This window comes from Anomaloglossus baeobatrachus, chromosome 11 (assembly GCF_048569485.1).
Source record: "Anomaloglossus baeobatrachus isolate aAnoBae1 chromosome 11, aAnoBae1.hap1, whole genome shotgun sequence".
Taxonomy (NCBI): domain Eukaryota; kingdom Metazoa; phylum Chordata; class Amphibia; order Anura; family Aromobatidae; genus Anomaloglossus; species Anomaloglossus baeobatrachus.
In genome coordinates, this window is record NC_134363.1 from 70,537,002 (window position 1) to 70,550,816 (window position 13,815).

Here is a 13,815-nt window from a genome sequence, read left to right on the forward strand (position 1 = left end):
TCGAGCGGTGGGCTGGATCCCGGGGACTCGAGCGGCGCTCCTCGCCCGTGAGTGAAAGGGGGTGGTTTGGTTTAGGGATATTGTCCGTGACGCCACACACGGTTGTGGTGAGGTTGTGGCACCACCGCTGCTCTGGACGGGGATCCCGGGAGCGGTAACATGGAGCAGCTTGGATGTTGTTTTCTCCCCTCCGTGGGTAGGGGGGTTGGTTGTCCCTGGGCCCGGTGAGGGAAGGATGGCAGGCGAGCTACGGGGCCTGGTGAGGTGCAGGGTCGCGGGGGCAGCGCGGTGCCGCATGGCACAGTGGTACTCACTCAGCCAATGATGAATGCAAAGTCTCCGGTAAAACAAACGGCTGGATGGACGGGTCCCACAGATGGCTGCGGTGTTTATCCCCTGACCCCAGGTTGGTAGTGTAAGTCCTTTCCTTCACCTTCGTGTACGCTCTCCTGCACTCCAGTTTCCAGCTGGCTCCCCGGTTCGGTACCGGACCGGCCACTACCCTGTCCCGGCTACCTACGGTTCCACCAAGACTGTCTTCTCGGCTCCTGCAGACGGCCACTACCGTCTGCCTCACTGGCTACACGAGGGACCTAGGCTCCAACCTAGGCCCCAGTCTGCGTCTGCCTCTCTGCAGACCTCCTCTCTCTTCCTCTGCCTGGACTTGTCTGCGTTGTTTCCTGCCTCAGACCAGCTAGACTCCTGGGTGGGCGTCTCCATCTGCCTGACTCCGCCCACCTGGTGTGTCTGTCTGAACTCGAGGGAGGAAATCAGGTCTCACTGAGGATGTCTGCTGTGAACTGCTGGGGGTGGGTGTGTGTGTGTGTGTTGTTACCTGTGGCCCCTGGCTTGTCCAGGGCGCTACACACATACCCTAAGGCACCCTAATGGCTTCTATAAAAGGTATATCAGCAGTCATTAAGGTCACATGCACACATTGAGTATTTGGTGAGTTTTTTACCTCAGTGTTTGTAAGACAAAACCAGGAGTGGAACAATCAGGGGAAAAGTATAAAAGAAAAATGGGCACCAGTTCTGTATTTTTTAACCACACCTGGTTTGGGCTTACAATTACTGAGGTAAAAAAGTCACCAAATACTCAACATGTGCATGTGGCCTAAAGCCCACTTTACACGTTGCAATTAGTTGTACAATCGCATTTGCGATGTGACACGCCCAGGTTGCATACGGGATCTATGAGATTTCACGTTGGTCGTTCATTTGCTGTCACACGAGCGTTAGTAGTCTATGTTAAATTGATCAATGTTATGTGCGATCCTTTAGATCATGTGTTCTGTGACGTATGCATTGGGCACCTTTTTTTTTTTTATTTATTGACTTGCCAAGCGTGTGTAATGTGTAGGGATGTGTTTTTACTATGTCATCTGCCATTCAGCTCTGCTACATGGCCGCTGACAGCAGACACAGACAGCCATGTAGCAGAGCTGAATGGCAGATGACAGCAGACACAGACAGAGCCGCACTGTCAGAATGAACTCGGGTGAACTTCACCAGACTTCATGGTCATGCTGCGGCTCTGTCTGTGTCGCGTCCTGATTAGCGGTCACCAGTGAAGGACTCACCGGTGACCACTAATCTCCTAAGTGACTGAAGTTAGCAGCCCTCTCTCATACTCACCGATCCCCGATCCCCGGCACTGCACGGCGTTCACACTGCTCCGGCGGCTTTTACTGTTTTGAAAAAGCCGGCCGCCCATTAAACAATTTCGTATTCCCTGCTTTCCCCGCCCACCGGCGCCTATGATTGGTTACAGTGAGACACGCCCCCACTCTGAGTGACAGGTGTCACACTGCACCCAATCACAGCAGCCGGTGGGCATGTCTATACTGTGTAGTGAAATAAATAATTAAATAATTAAAAAAAACGGCGTGCGGTTCCCCCCAATTTTAAAACCAGCCAGATAAAGCCATACGGCTGAAGGCTGGTATTCTCAGGATGGGGAGCTCCACGTTATGGGGAGCCCCCCAGCCTAACAATATCAGCCAACAGCCGCCCAGAATTGCCGCATACATTATATGCGACAGTTCTGGGACTGTACCCGGCTCTTCCCGATTTGCCCTGGTGCGTTGGCAAATCGGGGTAATAAGGAGTTATTGGCAGCCCATAGCTGCCAATAAGTCCTAGATTAATCATGTCAGGCGTCTATGAGACACCCTCCATGATTAATCTGTAAATTACAGTAAATAAACACACACACACGAAAAAATCCTTTATTAGAAATAAAAAACACACACATATACCCTGGTTCACCACTTTAATCAGCCCCAAAAAGCCCTCCATGTCCGGCGTAATCCAGGATGCTCCAGCGTCGCTTCCAGCTCTGCTGCATGGAGGTGACCGGAGCTGCAGAATACACCGCCGCTCCGGTCACCTCCACGCAGGTAATGAAGACAGCCGCGCGATCAGCTGCTGTCACTGAGGTTACCCGCTGTCACTGGATCCAGCGGTGGCCGCGGGTAACCTCAGTGACAGCTCAGCTGATCGCGCTACTCACCTCAGTTGCTGCGTGGAGGTAATAGGAGCGGCGGTGAGTAGCGCGATCAGCTGAGCTGTCACTGAGGTTACTCGCGGCCACCGCTGGATCCAGTGACAGCGGGTAACCTCAGTGACAGCAGCTGATCGCGCGGCTGTCTTCATTACCTGCGTGGAGGTGACCGGAGCGGCGGTGTCTTCTGCAGCTCCGGTCACCTCCATGCAGCAGAGCTGGATGCGACGCTGGAGCATCCTGGATTACGCCGGACATGGAGGGCTTTTTGGGGCTGATTAAAGTGGTGAACCAGGGTATATGTGTGTGTTTTTTATTTCTAATAAAGGATTTTTTCGGGTGTGTTTGTTTATTTACTGTAATTTACAGATTAATCATGGAGGGTGTCTCATAGACGCCTGACATGATTAATCTAGGATTTAGTGGCAGCTATGGGCTGCCAATAACTCCTTATTACCCCGATTTGCCAACGCACCAGGGCAAATCGGGAAGAGCCGGGTACAGTCCCAGAACTGTCGCATATAATGTATGCGGCAATTCTGGGCGGCTGTTGGCTGATATTGTTAGGCTGGGGGGCTCCCCATAACGTGGAGCTCCCCATCCTGAGAATACCAGCCTTCAGCCGTATGGCTTTATCTGGCTGGTTTTAAAATTGGGGGGAACCGCACGCCGTTTTTTTTAATTATTTAATTATTTATTTCACTACACAGTATAGACACGCCCACCGGCTGCTGTGATTGGGTGCAGTGTGACACCTGTCACTCAGAGTGGGGGCGTGTCTCACTGTAACCAATCATAGGCGCCGGTGGGCGGGGAAAGCAGGGAATACGAGATTGTTTAATGGGCAGCCGGCTTTTTCAAAACAGTAAAAGCCGCCGGAGCAGTGTGAACGCCGTGCAGTGCCGGGGATCGGGGATCGGTGAGTATATGAGAGAGGGGGATAGACTGACATGGACAGAGAGTGAGGGACAGAGATAGTGACCGACTGACAGAGATTAGTGAATGACAGACATTGTGAGGCGCTTCATAACGCAGCTTTTCAGCTGCGCTCTGAAGCGGACCTTTTTTAAGCTGCGGTGCAGAGCGCACACCTGCGCACATAGCCTCAGACACCGAAATCGTATGAGGGATGTCACACGTTACAATTCACTAGGTTCGTGCAACAAAACGCTCAATTCTAGAGAATGATACGATGTGTTTGCGATCAACGGTTTTGCGTTCAATCCTGATCGCAAGTAGATGTCACACGCAGATACCTCACAAACGATGCCGGATGTGCGTCACTTACAACTTGACCCCAACGACGGATTGTGAGATATATTGAAGCGTGTGTAGCGGGCTTAAGACACAATTGACTTAAGAGTTAGGACACGTCAACATGTTGAGTATTTGGTGACTTTTATACCTCAGTATTTGTAGCCAAAACTAGGTGTGGGTGAAAAATACAGAAGTGGTGCCGTGTTTCTATTATACTTTTCCTCTGATTGTTCCACTCCTGGTTTTGTCTTACAAATACTGAGGTAAAAAACTCACCAAATTCTCTAAGTGTTCACATAGTCAAACTCTTAGGTTAATTGTGTCATAAGCCACATGCTCACGTTGAGTGTTTGGTGAATTTTTCATCTCAGTATTTGTATGCCAAAACCAGGAGTGGGTGAAAAATACAGGAGTGGTGCCCGTGTTTCCATTATACTTTTCCTCTGATTGTTCCAGTACTAGTTTTGGCTCTCAAGTTCTGAGGTAAAAAAGTCTTCAAACACTCAACATGTGCATATGGCCTAAAGGACGTTTTACACACAGCGATATTGCTAGCGATCGCTAGCGATATCGCTGGTGAAAGCACCCGCCCCCGTCGTTTGTGCGTCACGGGCAAATCGCTGCCCTTCGCACAAAATCATTCGCAGTCGTCACACGGACTTTCGATGCCTGCGAACCGCCTCCTTTCTAAGAGGCAGTTCATGCGGCGTCACAGCGGCATCACTAAGCTGCCCAAAGAAGTGGAGGGGTGGAGATGAGCGGCCGTAACATCCCGCCCACCTCCTTCCTCCCTCATTGCCGGCGGCCGCAGGTACGATGTATCTCCTCGTTCCTGCGGTGTCACACATAGCAATGTGTGCTGCCGCAGGAACGAAGAACAACATCGTAACTGCAACAGCAACGATATTTGAGATTAGAACGGCGTGTCAACGATCAACAATATGGTGAGTATTTTTGATCGTTAACGGTCATTCCTGCGTTCCACACGCAACGACGTCGCTAACAAGGCCGTATGTGCGTCACAAATTCCGTGACCCCAACAACATCTCGTTAGCGATGTCGTTGCGTGTAAAGTGGCCTTTACTCCCAGGTGAATTGTGTATTAGGCGACATGCACACATTGAGTTTTTGGTGAGTTTTTTACCTCAGTATTTGTAACCAATACCAGAAGTGGGTAAAAAATCCAGCAGTGGTGCACGTGTTTCTATTATACATTTCCTCTGATTGTTCCACTCCTGGTTTTGGCTTACAAAATACTGAGGTAAAAAACTCACCGGATACTCAACATGTGCATGTGGGTTAAAGGGTTCAAATAAAATCTGGGCAGAAACAATACAAAAAGAAGAGTACCGTTAAAAATACTGCAAATAAAACTGCAAAACGCTGGATGTGAATCCGCCCTGAGGCTTCTTCAATGCCCTATTTCCAGGAGGATCATGCTTCCTAAAGATTAATTTGAAATAATCCATTAAAAATGATAATCCCCTTCCAGATAATACCGTATTGGATTCTTCTAATAATTTGTCTATTCTAAGTAAACAGATATATTGTGTAAAACTGATTGGTTCGTATCATAGTATTAGTGTGTTGTTACGTCTACTTCAGTTATTGTCACGGCAAAGTCTTCTCTATGAGGGAATCAAACATGAAAGGTAAACCTCTGGACAGTTCCTTATCCCATCACACATAGCTCATTTATACAGATCCCCACTGAGTTTACTGGCCAAGCCTGATAGGCACAACAGATGAGATTGGGATACTCTGGGAGTCTCATGGACCGGAGACACGGATCCATTTTTTAAACAGATTTATGTATGCATTAGTGGAACACTATAGGTCAGTGTGCTGTCCGAGAAGAAAAAAATGACAGCACTAGGATGTGTTGCATAGCTGTGTAATGGTAGCTGAACCAAGATCCAAAAATGAGAATATAGTATAAAGGGAACAAGGGACCAGGTTTTACCAATATAAACTAATGTCATCATCTTTATCTGCTCCATTACTGTAGTCTATCAATCTTTGTCTAAGCTGTGTCTTGCATCTGCGCAGTTGAAGTGCAGGACTGCGCAGGCGCACTTTGCTCTACCCCTCTTAGAGCAGAGCAAAGACCTGCACTGCACTTGCCTTGGCACTGAATTAATTAGCGGGTTAATAGGTACTGGAGCTGATGCATTATAGGACTTTACTTTGCCTTTAGTGGGGCAGAGCACAGAGCCACTGCGCAGTCCTGTACTTCATCTGTGCAGGTACAAGATTCATTGGGATCTGTGGATGACACAGTATGCCTCATAGTAACAAAAATGAGACAGTTGCACTCTATAGTGCTAAGATATGTGGAACAATGAATATGGGAATATAGACATGCATAACTGCTATGAAAAATAAATATAAAAATTGAGATACTTGGAACACCAAATTGGCCAGTTTTACAGTGCCTTGCGAAAGTATTCGGCCCCCTTGAATTTTTCAACCTTTTCCCACATTTCATGCTTCATACATAAAGATAAAAATTTTAATGTTATGGTAAAGAATCAACAACAAGTGGGACACAATTGTGAAGTTGAACGAAATGTATTGCTTATTTTAAACTTTTGTAAAAAAGAATAAACTGAAAATTGTGGCGTGCAATATTATTTGGCCCCTTTACTTTCAGTGCAGAAAACTCACTCCACAAGTTCATTGAGGATCTCTGAATGATCCAAAGTTATCCTAAATGACTGTTGCTGATACATATAAGCCAGTTGTGTGTAATCAAGTCTCCGTATAAATGCACCTGCTCTGTGATAGTCTCAGTATTCTGTTTAAAGCGCAGATAGCATCATGAAGACCAAGGAACACAACAGGCAGGTCCGTGATACTGTTGTGGAGAAGTTTAAAGTCGTATTTGGTTACAAAAAGATTTCCAAAACTTTAAGTATCCCAAGAAGTACTGTGCAAGCATTCATATTGAAATGGAAGGAGTATCATACCACTGCAAATCTACCAATACCTGGCCGTCCCTCAAAAATTTAATCTCAAACAAGGAGAAGACTGATCAGAAATGCAGCCAAGAGGCCCATGATCACTCTGGATGAATTGCAGAGATCTACAGCTGAGGTGGGAGAGTCTGTCCATAGGACAACAATCAGTCGTACACTGCACAAATCTGGCCTTTATGGAGAGTGGCAAGGAGAAAGCCATTTCTCAAAGATATCCATAAAAAATGTCGTTTAAAGTTTGCCCCAAGCCACCTGGGAGACACCGAATATGTGGAAGAAGGTGCTCTGGTCAGATGAAACCAAAATTAAACTTTTTGGGCACAATGGCAAATGATATGTTTGGCGTAAAAGCAACACAGCTCATCACCCTGAACACCCCATCCCCACTGTCAAACATGGTGGTGGCAGCATCATGGTTTGGGTCTGCTTTTCTTCAGCAGGGACAGGGAAGGTGGTTAAATTGATGGGAAGATGGATGGAGCCAAATAAAGGACCATTCTTGAAGAAAACCTGTTGGAATCTGCAAAAGACCTGAGACTGGGATGGAGATTTGTCTTTCAACAAGACAATGATCCAAAACATAAAGCAAAATCTGCAATGGAATTGTTCACAAATAAACGTACCCAGGTGTTAGAATGGCCAAGTCAAAGTCCAAACCTGAATCCAATCGAGAATCTGTGGAAAGAGCTGAAAACTGCTGCTCACAAACGCTCTCCATGCAACCTCACTCAGCTCCAGCTGTTTACAAAGGAAGAATGGGCAAGAATTTTAGTCTCTTGATGTGCAAAACAGATAGAGACATACCCCAAGTGACTTGCAGCTGTAATCTCAGAAAAAGGTGGCGCTTCAAAGTGTTAACTTAGAGGGGCCGAATAATATTGCTCGCCCCAATTTTCAGTATATTATTTTTTTTATAAAAGTTTAAAATAAGCAATAAATTTCGTTCAACTTCACAATTGTGACCCACTTGTTGTTAATTCTTCACCAGAACATTAACATTTTTATCTTTATGTTTGAAGTCTGAAATGTGGAAAAAGGTTGAAAAATTCAAAGGGGCCGAATACTTTTACAAGGCACTGTAAATGAGCCCAACAGCCAACTGCAAGGTGACCTCTTCTTGTTGGGTCCTTGTCTACTCTAATGTCTCTCTTTGGGTTAAGAAAACCTCCAATTTATGGGAGGACAGGAACCTGCAAATGAAGAATTAAAATTGCATAAAGCTAAAGAGCAGTAGTGCTCTTGGGCTCACATAAAACTGGCCATTTTTGTGTGCTAAGTATCTCAATTTTTACATGTTTTTCATAACAGTAATGCATGTCTATATTCCCATATTCATTGTTCCACATATCTTAGCATTACAGAGTGCAACTGTCTCCTTTTTGTTACTATGTTTCATGTTCATATTGCACCTGTTTCACATTAGAAAGGTAAGATGTGCCATTAGTCTTTTTCTTAGAATAGTACGTCTCATACACATCAATCCAGAACGTCAGCTGTAGGAATTAAAGAGGCACCGAGTAAAGTAAAAAGACACCCATAAGACTGGACCGTGCTGTATACCAGAAGTATAGGGCACGGCATATGGAGGAGGCACTCAGGCCTTGTATACAGGTTGATAGACTGAAGTAATACAGCAGATAAAGGTGGTAGCATTATTTGAGATTGGAAAAATCTGGTGGTAGGTTCCTTTTAAAGTGCAGATATAGCAATATACCAACAAAAGAGTCCACAGTAATAACAGCAAATTAGCTGGACCAGTTAGGGAGCTTAGAACAAGTATTTATAGACATAAAACATAACGTTTAATTCATGTGCGGATAAAAAGTGAAGTATAGTTCACTGGTGAGAATTAAAACCAGAGGTGCCAATAATCCAATCATATGGACCAAATTTGGCTCATAGGGCACATACAAAGGCCCAAGAGTACGGTCTGCCGATGCTTGCTTAGGGTGAGGTAAATTGGATCACTCAGACCCTCTACCATACAGCCAGCTGAGGTGGAACAGTAGTGTGCACACAAAAGAACATTTATCCTATTCAAGGCCCCATTCAGGGGGAGGTATTCACCAATGTGTCACAGGCAGTTATACTGGTACCTTAGGAAACCGTAAAAAAAATAAATCCCGCATTACTTGGGAACAGTCTTACCAGGTACAGAGATCAGTAGCGGGCATACAAACAGGGTACCGGCTCACAAGGGGGGCTGTCAATCAGCACATCAAATCCCATACAGGCCAGGGAACCCATGTCAGGCATATAGAAAAGTCTTCCCACTCCCAACGTTTCAAATATGGATCATCAGGGCAGTCCAAGTGGGATATCAAAGAGGGCTGTCGCTAAGTGTCACCATAGCACAACAGTCCACAGATGCCCAGGTCACGCACTTTGGCGTGTATCCAGACCCAGTTCAAATTTGCCCTATAAGCCAAATTTAGTCCATATGATTGGATTATTGGCACCTCTGGTTTTAATTCTCACCAGTGAACTATACTTCACTTTTTATCCGCACATGAATTAAAAGTTATGTTTTATGTCTATAAATACTTGTTCTAAGCTCCCTAACTGGTCCAGCTAATTTGCTCCTTTTAAAGTGGAAATGTTTCATCATCTCAAAGAGACATGCCGGAGTGATAGATAGGTAGGTGTAAAGGTTGGAAGACCCATTCTGATCACTGAAACAAAGTAGCAGAAGTACTTAGCTGAATTCTGAGATCAGTCTCAATGGTAAATATGGAGACTATATTTAGTATCGGAAGAGTGCAGCACTCGATTGAGTGCTTATGCTCTTATATTTCATTCATTGCTGTTGTTTACCATAATAAGGAGCATTTGCTTTCTTAGGTCCCCTTCGCATGTGAGTATAAAACACGTATATGAAAAAAAAAAACAGTGCTGGTGTCATTGTTTTCAATTAGTGTTCCACCAATGTGCCATCAGTGTGCCACCTGTGTGCCACTCATATGTTTTCTGGTCTGGATAAAGAAGGAATTAAGTTACAAAGCTTCTCCTATACTTTGCAATGTTAAACACGGACGGCATACGGACTGTACACCGATGCTATCCATGTGCTGTACTTGTTTATCATGGACCCGTAGACTTTTATTGGTACTTGTCAATCATGCTGTTAGAAAAAAATGAACATCTCCATATGAATCACAGGGACACATGGTCCAATATCATAAGGCCAGTGCTAGAACCAATGTTAATCAATTAGGCTGTCCCAATCAATGACATTTTTTTCCAGTCTGAAAATCGCAGCATGCACTAATCTCTTCTGTACTTCACATGAGACTCACCTATTCAAGTCTATTGATGCATAAAAAAAACGTATTCCATATGGATCAGTAGCATCTGATTTTTAGGGATACTTTGCAATGCTTAACATAGGATCCAGTATTTGGTCTTGTAAAATGTGTTTGCTGCTTATACCGTATATAGAATGGAATCCAATACAGAAGACAAATATATTACACATGGATGACAATGCAGATAAAACATCATCCATTTTTGGGATGAAAAGCAGAAAATTGTGTGAATTTAGCTTTAGTTCACATCTAAAATGTTGGATTGCATTTATAAATATAGAATTCATACTACCAGTGTCAGATGGACAACTTTGACTTCCATAGTTGAATTCTTAGCAATTCTTGTTAGGAAATTGAATCAATTTCAAAGCAAATTTGATCAGCATCGTGTAAAAATAAATCAAGCAATATTTGTACTATGTGACACATAAAAAATATAAGGTTCCAAAAAAATAAAATTTGGACAGGTATAGGATGCTATAAATAACATTTTAAGTTGATTTGTTATAGTAGAGAAAGAAGGGTTAATACCGTACTGCCGTATGAAGAAACTTCAGATAGGATCATGTTTAGCAATTTTATTCTTCGCGTTTTGGAGATAAACTCTTTACTCAGGAACAAAACCACTGATGGTGATCGTTCCCAAGGAAGGAGTTTATCTCTGAAACGCCTAGAATAAAATCACTATACAGGATCCTATCTGAAGTTTCCTCATATGGCAGTGTGGCGTTACCCCTTCTTTCTCCACTGAAGCATCATTTGTATCTTTGAAGCTGCTTGTCACGGGTGAAAGACTGTCTTATGGTGTCCGGCTATAGAAGGTCACAGTGTTTGGCTGCACAAACTGCTCCATGACCTTCTATCATTTCTGCTTGTTTTTCATCCCTTTCCCTTTAGGACCCTGCAGATTTCCTTAACCTTTCAGCTGCTTTTCATCGAACTTCCCTGTGTCTTTATATACCTTCCCTTCATATTACTCGTTGATAGCTCATATACCTTTAACAAGTCTTCAGTGCAAGCAGTCAGCTTGTATATATCTGGAGAAACTTTGTGGTTATTACACCTCAGCCTGAGACATTTGGAGATAGGTTGTTTGTTCACTTTACCTCTGTTTGTTATATCTGTTTCTTATTTAGTGCTTAGTGGGGTTGACTAAGCACTCATCCCATCCGCTTTCTACCTAGGGTTTACTTCAGTGTTAGCCAAGGTACGGTATCTGGCTCAGCACACAGGTGCAGAACCTATCTAGGATGGTGAGGGAAGCCAGGTGTCAGCGGTAGACTGTCAGGGGTCACCATCTCCCCCTTCACGAGGCACAGGGTTCCCATTCCCTTTCGCCGCTTGCTTGGTACTTCCCCATACCTAGCATGAAACTGCTGCAGCCATTTCCATGCTACAACAGTGGTTGTGTCTGACACAACCCTTCCAGGTGAGCATGTTTCACCTCATTACCATTCATTGATCCCTGAGGTATCGTCTTATTGCACTTTTCTGTCTCTCATAGATCAAATTGATCTGTTAGACATATTTAATAAAACATCCCTAATGTATCTTGTATTTTCCATTATCTATCAAAAACAATTCTATAACTAATAAATATTTTACTGTATTTACTGCAGGCCGAGAAAAAGGTCGGTGTGTTGCTTCCGAATTTTTTCATGGACCGGATACAGACATTGTGACTGAAAATACTGCGAATATACTCAGTAAGTTGAAAAAAAACTAATACAAATTATGATTTTTATTTATATATTTTTTTCAATTTTAACTCTTGTTCATTAATAGACAATAGACATTTATCTCGCCTATCATAGTATGTCCATTTTATTGGACAGTGCCCCAATGACAAATAATGTAACACCAAGAGCAGTCTAGAAATACCTGAATATATATTTGGTAAAAGTGAAGAGAACATGTGTTTTATTATTCCACATACAGTTGAAACCAGACGTTTACATCCACTATCTAAAAAGACACATCTGCATGTTTTTCTCACTATCTGATATGAAATCAGAATAAACCTTTTCCAATTTAGGTCAATTAGAAACCAAAATTTATTTATATTTGCCAAATGCCGGAATAATGAGAGAGAAAGAGAATATTTTAAGGCATTACTATTACTTTCTGCAAAGTCAAAAGTTTACATACACCAAGAGTACAACACCTTTAAACAATATGGGACAGCCCATATGATGATGTCATGTCTTTGGAAGCTTCTGATAGGTTTATTGGCAACATCTGAGTTAACTAGAGACATACCTGTGGATGCATTTTAATGCACACCTAAACCACACTGGTTCTTTGTGTAGCATCATGAGAAAGTCAAAAGAAATAAGCCAAGTTCTCAGGAAGAGAATTGCAAACTTGCACAAGTGTGGTTCATCTTTGTGTGCAATTTCCAGAGACCCGAAGGTGCCTCATTATTCTGTACAAACAATTATACACAAGTACAATTTAGATGGGAATGTCCAACCATCATACCATTCAAGATGGAGATGGGTTCTGTGTACCAGAAATGAACATGCTGTGGTCAGACATGTGCATATGAACCCAAGAACAAAAGCATAAGACCTTGTGAAGATGCTGGCGGAAGCTGATAAGATTGTGTAATTATCTACAGTGAAACCAGTACTGTATCAACATGGCTGAAAGGACACTCTGTACTACAAAATAAACATAAAAAAGCCAGATTAATGTTTGCAGATGCAAACAGGTACAAGCCCTTCATTTTTGGAGACATGTCCTTTGTCTTTACAAAACTAAAATTAAACTATTTGGCGATAATGACCATTGTTATGTTTGGAGGAAAAAGGGAGAAGGTTTGAAGCCTAAGAACAGCATCCCAACTGTCAAACACGGGGGTGGCAGCATCATGTTGTGATGTTGTGGGGTTGTTTTGCTTCAGGAGGGACTGGTGCATCTCACAAAATAGATGGCATCATGAGGAAGAAGATTATGTGGAAATACTAAAGCAACATCTCAAGACATCAGCAAGGAACTTAATGCTTAAGTGGAAATTTCGAAATCTTCCAAATGGTCAATGACCTGAAGCATACTGCCAAACTGGTCCAAGTGGCTTAAGTATAAAAAGGTTAATGTTTTGAAGTGGCCATCACAAAGCCCTGATCTCAATCCTATTGAAAACTATGTTCAAAGCCGAAATGGCCGGTGTGAGCAAGACGACCTACAAGCATGGCTCAGTTACACCAGTTCTGTCAGGAGGAATGGGCACAAATTCTTACCAACTATTGTGAGAAGATTGTAGAAGGATATCCAAAATGTTTGATCCAAGTCATGCAGTTTAAGGGCAATAAAACCAAATACTAAAGAAAGGTATGTAAACTTTTAGAAAGTAATAAAAATGCCTTAAACTGTTTCTGTTTCTCTCTCTCTCTTATTATTCTGGCATTTGGCAAATATAAATAATTTTGTTTTTTAATTGACCTAAAACGGGAAAGGTTTATTCTGATTTCATGTCAGATAGTGAGAAAAACATGAATGTGTTTTTAGATAGTGTATGGAAATGTCTGGTTTCAACTGTATAATAATGTAAATGATGTATTTAGCCAGAGGTTATCTGACATATATTCTTTCTTCCAGCACAGACTCAGTCGGTCTTCAGAGTAGTGTATGATGCTAGTCTTCTGCCCATTACAAAGTTCTACTCTGAGGAAAGGTCAGGTACAAAGAGCCTTAAAATGACAGCTTCCAGTGGTGGTGTTTGTGTCTATTACTTGGTTATACTGGTTGTTTTTATTATGTTGTATATT

The 13,815-nt window shown here is 43.1% G+C and overlaps 1 protein-coding gene across 2 annotated transcripts in view; it reads left to right on the forward strand.

The window, feature by feature from the left end:
- The window catches only part of CACNG7 (calcium voltage-gated channel auxiliary subunit gamma 7), a 228,265-nt gene that overhangs the window by 157,350 nt on the left and 57,100 nt on the right, over window positions 1-13,815 (forward strand). The window contains exons 3-4 of one of the 2 annotated variants that reach the window (XM_075328787.1): window positions 11,665-11,751; window positions 13,646-13,726. In XM_075328787.1, coding sequence (XP_075184902.1) covers window positions 11,665-11,751; window positions 13,646-13,726 — 168 coding nt within the window. The remainder of the gene's footprint in view (window positions 1-11,664; window positions 11,752-13,645; window positions 13,727-13,815) is intronic. The other variant, XM_075328788.1, reaches the window with a different exon arrangement.